The 10,000-nt window shown below is 38.6% G+C and overlaps 1 protein-coding gene across 1 annotated transcript in view; it reads right to left on the bottom strand.

Annotated features, from left to right (window-relative positions):
- LOC138041919 (protein angel homolog 2-like) overlaps window positions 1–10,000 on the bottom strand; it is a 14,568-nt gene that overhangs the window by 305 nt on the left and 4,263 nt on the right. Inside the window, exons 2-4 of the mRNA XM_068887609.1 lie at window positions 6,554–6,954; window positions 2,896–2,965; window positions 1–1,683 (exon numbers count right to left, since the gene is read on the bottom strand). The exon at window positions 1–1,683 is cut by the window's left edge and continues 305 nt beyond it. Of these exons, the coding sequence (XP_068743710.1) occupies window positions 431–1,683; window positions 2,896–2,965; window positions 6,554–6,954 (1,724 nt within the window). The 3' untranslated portion in view covers window positions 1–430. The remainder of the gene's footprint in view (window positions 1,684–2,895; window positions 2,966–6,553; window positions 6,955–10,000) is intronic.

Raw genomic sequence — 10,000 nt, forward strand, 5'->3', positions numbered from 1 at the left:
CTCGATTAAATCCAAGAGGGAATTGTTCTTTCTACCACAAAAACCACAGTTATTTCTGATCAACTGCCCTAACAGTATTTAATAGACTTAAACCTAAGAGGTAACATGAGTGAGGCAAAATTTAAAAGGAGATATATTTACCGAATTATACATACAGTCTGAAGGGAAACAACTTTAATTGGCTTTAAAAAATTGAAAAATGCAAAGATTTGAATAAATGCTTCTTAGAGAATAATTGAATGGTAAAGTAGCAACAAGGAAGTGATGCGACAAAATATTGCAAAAAATGACATTTATACGACTCCTTTCACTGTACTGTGATGTGCAGTTACTTGAGATTTTGCTGTGCTCTGTTCCAAGATGAAAACTTCTACTTTTTTCATTGAATTTCTTGTTTATATTTTCAAAAAAGGAATCTTAATTATCAGTGTCAAAGATGCAGCAAGAAGGAAGCGAACAATGAAAGGTGATCAGAAGAGAGAAATCTATTTGGTAATCCACCAAGATACGAAATATCTTCCTCAGGTAAAAGTTCAAGATTCCCTGTCAGCTGCAAAGGACCATGCAGTGTCTTACATCTGTGGCAGTGTTGTCGTATTCCAGGTGAAACAAACATATAGTCCACCGTAGTGCATGTGCTATCATGAAATGTTGTCACCTCTGGGCGGCCACTTCTGAGAGTATGTCTGTACACACTATAGAAATCAAAGGCATGCCGCTGAAATGTACAAGAATCATACAAGTCTCTTTCAGATGAGTTTACCGTCAATTCGCAGCTTGTTTGTTCCCCATCCTGAAATTTATCTTTACTGTTCGCAGAACTCGATGGCTCTCCAGTGATGCTATATTCCTTTGAGGAAGAGGACATGAAATTTGCTGCGTGACGCTGAACAGAAACGGAAGAATCAGTTGATAGCTCCCAAGACTCAGAGCTCATAATGCCACTTTCCACTTCTTTATCTTTTAACTGATCAACTTTGCTACAGGTACTCTGTAGATGATGAAATTGACTTGAAACGGCTGCCTGGACAACAAAATCCTTCGTTTTGGCACTATTTTCAAAGGAAGCTGATGGCTGTAAATTCACTTGCTGCTGATCAACAGAATCAATGCAAAAATCAGAGGAATCTTCATTTCTTTTGCGGCAAAAACTGTCAATTCCCAGCTCAAAAGGAATGATATTCCTTGTTATGGGCTGTGAATAATATGTATGAAAATGTCCCTGTCCAGACAAGTCCTCGCGGAACATTCCATTATAATCTAAGCATCCCCGTGCAACAAACTTATAAATTTGAGAATACGGAGTGCTGTTAAAGTCTCCACAGCATATTATAGGATGATGATGACCATCTCCATCTTCAGAAGGAGAAATCCTTGCTATTTCATTGATTTCTGCAAATAAACATGCTAGTTGTGCAAGCTTTATATCTCCTCTTTTCATGTTGAAAAGTAGGTGTGTGTTGGACACGCAAATTAGGTTATTTGAGTGACGGGATGAACGGTTTGTTGCCTTAGGCTCTAACAGTACCACAATGGCAACATTGTCACGATCCATAAGCTCTACACCTGGTTTTCTGAAGGAAACAAGCTGAGATTTCACCAGAGTAAACCTTGAGTTTCTAAAGAAAGTGGCACAGCCATCTGCTTTATCTCCAGTTCTCTTCATGTAAATTCCAGCATAACCTAAATCAAAATGAAGGCTTATTTTTAATAACTTATAAACCACAATAAATATTATTTATAAACCGGCGGCGACCAATAATGATTCTTTCATCCTTGTGCTATTTTTTTGAATCCCGACTAGCCTTTTTAGCACGGACAAAAAAAGACTTTGAAAGTGAGGCCTGTTGGTCTAATTAGCTGAAAGAAAAGAGAATATTACAAATATATTGGTGGCCAATTTTTCTTGATCGTTCCGCTGTTATCAAGCACATGTGGACACGCCATCTTGCTAAACAGGTAGTTCTTCTTCACTGTGTCCTCTGGAGTTTAATAGCTTCGAAGCATTGTTGTCTTCTATCAACCAAAGTCCCATATTGGTTTTGCATTTTCATTTTCAAGCACTAGTCCTCTTTGCCATTTCTCAACGTATCTTGAGTAGCAGCATTGATATAACAACAAAAGTAATAACTATTATTAAATTCTCAACCTCGGTTAATGCATTTCTCGTGCTGATTGAATCACTCAATCTCCGTTATCAGCTCATATACCTTAGTTTGACCTTATATGGCAAATGATTGAGCTAAGTATTGCAAAGTTAAAATTATTTTCGCAGGAAAGCGAAATTTCTCTCTGAATAAAGCAAAAAAAAAACCTTTTTTGTGAAAAGAGTGGAACAATTTCGACGTTTAGAAGTACGCGAAAAGGTTAAGAATTGTTTTTGTGATGAGCCTGTGGCTGTCTGACCACAAGGTAAGTTTTTTGCGATTTCGCTCAGATTTTCTTGCTTTTTCGCTCTGCGTATTTTGTACTTCCAAACTTTTGGAGTTAAGGAATTTAATAAAACAACTATTCCATTCGTGCTTGTTGGATATGAGACTGGTTATAGCCAATGCATATTCAACGGGCGCTCATGGAATAATTGTTAACTATTATCTTCTTGAATACACACAGTAAGACTGCATTTATTGTGCACGTACCAACTGTCAAATCACAACAAGGACCTTTGAAAGAAAGTACTGGTACTTTCCTTTTGAGCAAAGCAGATTTCTGGAGGACACAGATGTTGCAGTTAATGTCAAGGTGGTCTAAATAGCTTTTATATTCATTGGAACTTAGCCCAATGCTCCATTACAATAATAATTTGGTTTCATTTTCACCTTAGATAAAGGGAACCCCCAACATCCTCACAACCTGATTACGACATCAATCAACGTCCATTTACACTAAGTCTACCTTCTTTTGCGAGCTTGGGTTCAAACCACTCTTCATAGTGACAACTCTCCACTTCTTGAAGACATATAACCTATGAAAAGTTAAAACACTGGATTGCACAAAGTGTTGTCTAACAAACAACGCCAAAAAGTTCTTAAAATCCACAAGAAACTAAAAAACTACTGAAAACCACGGTGTTTCGAAGTTACATAACATAATTATCAAGTCAGGAAATAAAATGAATACTAAGATTCTGCGAATAATTTCTAACAGTTCTAAGGTATGTGGTAATGTAAGCCTTAAGGAAAAAGTCACTCAAACAGCTTGGCACAATTATTGAGTGTGATGGTGTGCTGAAGGTAGACTTAATTTCCGTAATGGACAGCATTTGATAGACCAGAAAATCATGCTTAGTTATGCATTCCTTTAGTTCGGGCACACAGTGATAACAGTGGGGGTGACAGGCCTACTGTACACAACTTCTATCTACGTGTTTTAGCCAGCTTAGGGTTTGGCTCGAATGAGAATATCTTTTAAGGATCTGCCCCATTTGTACGTAACGCTCGGGGGATCTTGAAAAATTTCGCTAAGTTGTGGTTGCTGTTGGATAAAATGCCATTTTTGCATGAGTATTTGTTTAAGATTAGGCACCGTTGAGCGGTATTGTGTGACGAACGACAAGGTTTACTTATCTTCTTTGCATTTCTGTAAGAGGGCAAGATTTGATGTCTGAGAGTGTTGCCCTGGGTATCCTCGTTCATCAAGCTTTATAAGATGTGCTCTAAAAAGCAAGATTTTAGATTTGAATTCCTTTTCAGAGGAGTTTGCTCGGGGAAGTCTAAGTGCTTCGCCCTTGATTAAGCCCTTTTTTTACCACTTAGAGGTGGCAACTTGAGAAATGTGTGTACTGAAACCTACTCAGTAGGTTTGAAATGCGTTTCTTTACAAAATGCAGATTTATTTGTGGATGGTTCGCCTTTGAAAACGTTTGTGTCAATGAACGTTTTTCCTTCCCGCTCGTTCTTTGTTCTGTTTGGTGCGCTCGTCCCTCCATGTCTACGACTTTGTACCTAAATAAGTCGCCATGGTCTGAAAGTAACGTTTCAATCTCCAATTGGGCATCTTCTTCTTTGGAGGTTGTTGGGACTGCTAGAAGTCAGTCTTCAGTTAGAAGACTCATGGCCGTATTTCTCAGGCAAGACCGTGGTTTCCATCCTTCGGGATCTCGTCAGTTGCCGATAAAGGAAAGCGATAGAGACCAATGTTCGGTATCACTCGGGCAAACGACAACTTATTTTAGTTTTAATACTCAAACGGCGGATGGAAAATCCTGCAATTTTATTGGTTGGTTTGTCACTCGCGAAAAGTGAGCAGGTAGCGTTCGATCCTATTGTACATAGCCTGTTCCAGGCTCCCAGATAGTCAGGAAAACAAAAACAACTGCGTGGGAAAAGCGAGTGGGGGCTTGGGCACGCATTTTTTCTCTTTCCCTATCATCTGGGAGCCTGGAACAGGCTATATTGTACACAGCTTGATGCTGTGTTTCTTCTTGAGCCTAAAAGGTTCTATTTACAGCATGTAGTGTTCTTTTCTAGATTGATAGTGTTTTTGATGGAATAGCGCTGTTGTTTGATGTAAGATAGACAAGCATGAAAGGTTGGCTCTCGGAATTTAAAAGCGTATTCTGTGCTTTTTTGTGCAGTTTCAAGTGTAACTTATCGTACACCCAATTGTTCACATGCTATAATGAGATTTGCGCAAAGTAAGTACTCGCACGTGATAGGACGGGGCCTGCCTGGTAAAATCACAGTGATAACAATGGGGGTGACAGGCCTACACAACTCCTATCCACGTGTTTTACACGTGGATAAGAGTTGTGTAGGCCTGTCACCCCCATTCTTATCCAAATGGGATTCTTTACACTTAATGTACAAAGTTAAGTTGGCAACATTAGCACATAAGATCTTTTATGATTACACTCCCCCTTCTATGGGGTGTACATTGTGTATTTTATCCAAGACGAGTTCTCCAATGCATTACTTACGAAATAAGAATACGGTAATACCGTAATAGTGCCTCGCTTTAACACATATTTCATGAAAAATTCAGCAACATTCAGAGCATTTATGGCGTGGAACCTTCTTACTCCGGATCTTGCAAAGACATCCAACGTTAAGAGTTACACTAGAATGGTCTCTAAATCTGACAATCTCAGTAATTTCTAACTTTCACGTAGAATCTCCACAAACAATGACCCACAACAATAACGATTTTAATTTTTTCATACCATTAAGACGATTTTAATATACTCTTGGTGCTTAAGTTTTAGTTAGTTAAATGCACAACCCCATAAGCAGCAACGCTTTAAGCACCACGATCTTGTTGAAGTAAAAGTTATTGTATCACTATTGTACTGGAAAAATACCCCAAGCAAAGGCTTGGATATTAGTTCCCCCCTCCCTAACCTCCCCCCCACCCCCAGCGTCTGTTTGGTCTGCAGTGTAAGACTTTGTTGCCAACTCCCGAAGTCTCCTTGAACCTCGTATTAGTCTCCTGAACAATTCTGCAAAGCTAAGCTCCCAGAAAGCGCGTCAGCGGAGATTTTACAACCGCGGAATGTATCATCTCCAGCCCGTAAAGCCCGGATGGTCAAGTAATACAGGTAACATTGGCATTCAGGGAGGGGTGGATGGAGGGGTGGATGTAGCGGCGTAAGGTCGTCCAGTGACCAAAACCAAATTTTCTCGAGTAGATGGGTTAACATATTATTTTCCTACCAATGGAGCTCTGCTAAAAAGATTTATGTCCATCCAATTTTCGAAAGCCCCTCAAAGCATGTTTGCAGTGTCGCAGCAATAACATGACTAATGAGCATAAAGGCTTTCTCTTCTCTTTAGAACATTGCCCAAGAGTCGTCAGTTTCTAATCTTAATGTTACATGTTGTATGTCATGATCCATTTATCACTGTTAGCAAGACATTTTAGGAATGGAACCCTGCAGCACCCAACAGCCAACTGATTGCACAGTAGAGAAGGTATTATCAATCACAAGAAGATCTTCACAACAAGATATGCACAGAATCACACAAAAATCATTCCCCATACACCAACTTTAGAATCCAGGTGTGACAGCACAATATTATTTCAAGACCAACCAAGTCAAAAGCAAAAAATCTAGTGATAACAGAATAACAAAATGATCATTATCAACCACAGTGAGGGAGGACATTGTTCTGCACATGCACAGCTATGGTGTTCCTTATAAGCAGTCATTGTACGACCTCACTTAAGTTATTTTAACATAAACAGCTTAAACTGTCTTGATAACTGAGAGGATCATTTCCTCATTTCATGAATTACTAAAATCTGGAAAAAACGATCAGCAAAAATGGATCAGAGATTTTCTCTTGCCAAAGCAGGGTTAAATTGCTTAGAGCGATATCCTGGGATTTCTAACAATATAAATAAGTAATTATTATATTACCAGGGCTTTGATGGTTAATTCAGCACAAAACAAAACTCCTGAAGTGCCTCCCACTGACGAGTAAAATCGTCTGGCGCACACACACACACTAAAGAACCAATGTCCTATGCCAATAAATTACTTAATAAGTTTATACAATGTATCTATATGATAATGAAGTTGTTAGTAAGCTAGGACCATGGATACAGTACTTACATCAGCATCGTAATAAAGAATTTCCTGTAAAAGATTCCTCCTTCTATATTCCCACTCTTTCATCCAGTGCTCTACCCCAACATACAAATGACTGTGTGAATGTAATAAGCCATCAGCAAGAACATTGTATGAAATAACTGTAAACTCAAAGTTCTGACTTCTTTTCCGATGATAGCATCTCCTGCGAAGTGAATGCCACCTGCGACCAACAACTGAAGGAGAAGTGAAGAATGGTTCCTGTAAAGATGGTTCAATCTCCAAATTGTCATGTCTTTGACGACAGTCAGTTGTAGATGCATCTTGCTCAAGTGTTTGATCAGTTAGCGTAGTCACATTGTATCCAAGTGTGGTACAATTAGGAGTAGAGAGTAAGGAACTACTTGTTGCATTTAGTTCAGCACCTAAAACAGATATAACATATTAAATATTAATAAGCGCACCTCACGTATAAAGTAAAATAATAATAAGTATGGGTAACCAACTGGTGACAGGTGAAATTAGGGAATAATTTCAGGCACGTTTCGTCCAAAATCAAATAATTTCCTGAGCCTTTAAGCAAGGGAAATAATTTGATTTTGGACAAAAAAAACGCAAGTGAAATTACTCCCTAATTTCACAAGACAGTAGTATACCATTATTTCGATTCGCTGTTAATATCATGAGTCACAAATAACCTTCATAAGACATTGGTTATTTTCAAATCTGGATGTCATTTTGGCACTGTAGGAAAAGTTGCCATGGCAACATTGTAATTTCCATGTAAACTTATAAATGAACGCTGAAATTTCATGCCAAACATTTTGGAGCAAGTTGTCACTCATGTTATCATTAACTTTATTAAACCCATTGCCCCCAAGATGCTTCAGGATGCCCCCAGTTGACCAGTAACATCATCTGGTGTTAAACAAAGTAAAATCTGTTTATTCTCACTCCCAGTGCTGAGTCAGTGGGTTACGTGTCAACAGTGTTTAACGCTGGGGCACCAATAATAATGAGGACACTGCATATGAACAGAAATCAAAACAACTCATATCAAATCATAAGTTGCTTTTTGAGCGGAGAGGAAAACTGGAGAAAAGATTGAGCAGAGTAGAGAACCAACAAATTCAACCCACACGTGACGCTAAGTCCGGGAATCCAACCCAGGCCACATTGGTGAGAGATGAGTGCTCTCACCGCTGCACCTGCAATCAGGTGTTCTTTTCTACAGAGAGGATACAAAAAGTATGCCTGATGCAATTTCTTAACAAGTCTTCTGCTGCCCACCTGTCATGGGTGATGTTATCTTGTGTCATGCTATAAATGTGAGCCAATCAGACTCTACCGCAAATTACCTGCATGTTGCATAGTGAAGGGAATTGGCTGACATTTTATAATCAATCATTGGAAATAATCGGATTGACCCAACTGATTGATCGTCAATTATAAGTGGAAAATCTATTGATTAAAAAAACACGCCGCCATGTTTGTTGTGGATGACATGAAAACGAGACAATGAGGAGAGGACCCTGGGAACCAACTTTATCTTCCAAAGCTGTTTATATCTGTTTTGCTTTCATCTATTCTTGTTACCTTTTTGATCACAGTAAGTTAAATGTAGTTTATGGCCAGCTACATGTACATTGTACTAATTTCGAATAATTTCTAAGACAACCATCAATAATTTGAAGGTAAGTTTTTTGCAAAACACTTAAAATGTATGAAAGTAGGATTATCGCATTTGTCCGTGATAATCGATTGTCATCATTCATAACCAATTGTTGCGTCGCTTAAAGATTTTGGATTAATGATCAATTATAATCAATGACCATTACACCACTAATGCTGCAATTCAAGGAAAGATGACAGAAACAAAATAGAACTCTAGCTGAAATACCAGCAAAGTCAGACTTAATCCATACAATAATAGCTCCATCTGGAAATCCAGCTTAACAGTTAGTGAACTTCCTCTTTTCAAACCATCAAGCAACAAAGAATTTGTGGAAAAGCTGAATTCTTCATGTTATAGGATGAAATCAACTGTGTGCGGATACTAAACAATAAACTTAATTTAAACTTGAATTTAGCCAATAAAACATGCTAATATCTGAAAGAAAAACAAAAATTTTACAATGTCTAGTTCTGCAGCAGCAGCAACAGCAGTTACTCAACTATCACTTTGTGAGAAGTGTGTCCTAATAAAACCATTGCTTGGCGCTCCTGCCTTTCGAGATTTCCTTGTCAAGCTCGACTGATTTCCTGATTTTGGCAGCACTAATTCCGCAATTAGGCTCTTTGGATTCTTGACCTGTTGTTTCCAAATGTATTCCAAAGGAAGTGCCACAACTGCAAATGTTTTGGAGTTGATGAAGTGGAACAATGCATTTTTTCTAGAACTTTTGGTCTGAATAACACTACTGCCAAATCCTGCAGGAAGTACACCTAAAATGTCTTCTTTTAGTCCAAAGACAAATTATTCTATGGATGCCTGTCTCTGTTTTTCCTTCAGAACACTTTTTCAAAAAAAAATACTGAAGATGAAGCAACAGCAGCTTTAAACACCCTGTCCAAATCCTTCTCAGCTGCCATAATTTGATCAGTGAGGGAGCACTTGTTCCATACTCATATCGTTCACTACTCCTCGACTGCAGATGCAGAAGTGAAAGGACTGTGGGAGCAGCAGTGGCATACCTCTATAGCTGTCAATAATCCTCGACTGTGGGGGTGGGGGTGGAGTTCCAACCGATTACTGCTTCCGCCTCTGTGTGTTTACTGAGTGACAACCATATCATGTAACAGTCTCGGGGCAAATGTAATGCATAAATTATTTAATAGGAACCTCAATGCAGTTCGTTGTTTATGTTCTGTCCTTTATTTTCCTTTGTTTATGTTTCTTTCACCGTCTGTGTTTGTGGCATTTCTAAACCTTAGTAAGATTTAGTTAACAGCTAAGCAAACGTTTCGAGTGTTGTTTAACAGCAATGTCATGTGGTTACGAGTTCCCATTTCTCTCCTTTTTTCAGCGAATTTTTATTGCCACTGGATTTTTTTAGGTGCAGAAAGCCAAGTAAAACTATCCAGCTGTAAAATAATAACATATATCTACACTATTCAACTGAAAAATATGTGATTGGCAATCCTGCTCCTCACCCCAGTCCAGTAATTGAAAGGAATGTTGGTCATCTCGCATACGTGGAAACTCACCTATGTTCTGATAAATCGCCTACAGCTGTATATAGGCGAGTTGGTCAACCATAGTAGGCGAGTTTGCTACTAACGAACTTAACTGAACAAATTGGAGGCACCTTTCGACTAAGGCTGTCCTAGTGTCAGTGATACTGGTGCTCCAAACAGATACCAGCTGAGCAAATGAAAAATAAGTTTGCTGAAATTTCCAGCAAACTTACCAATTGGCCAACAAACGGTTAAAAACAGAACCTAATTGCAAAACCTTTCGACGTTTAGTTG

This window comes from Montipora capricornis, chromosome 3 (genome assembly GCF_036669925.1).
Source record: "Montipora capricornis isolate CH-2021 chromosome 3, ASM3666992v2, whole genome shotgun sequence".
Taxonomy (NCBI): Eukaryota; Metazoa; Cnidaria; class Anthozoa; order Scleractinia; family Acroporidae; genus Montipora; species Montipora capricornis.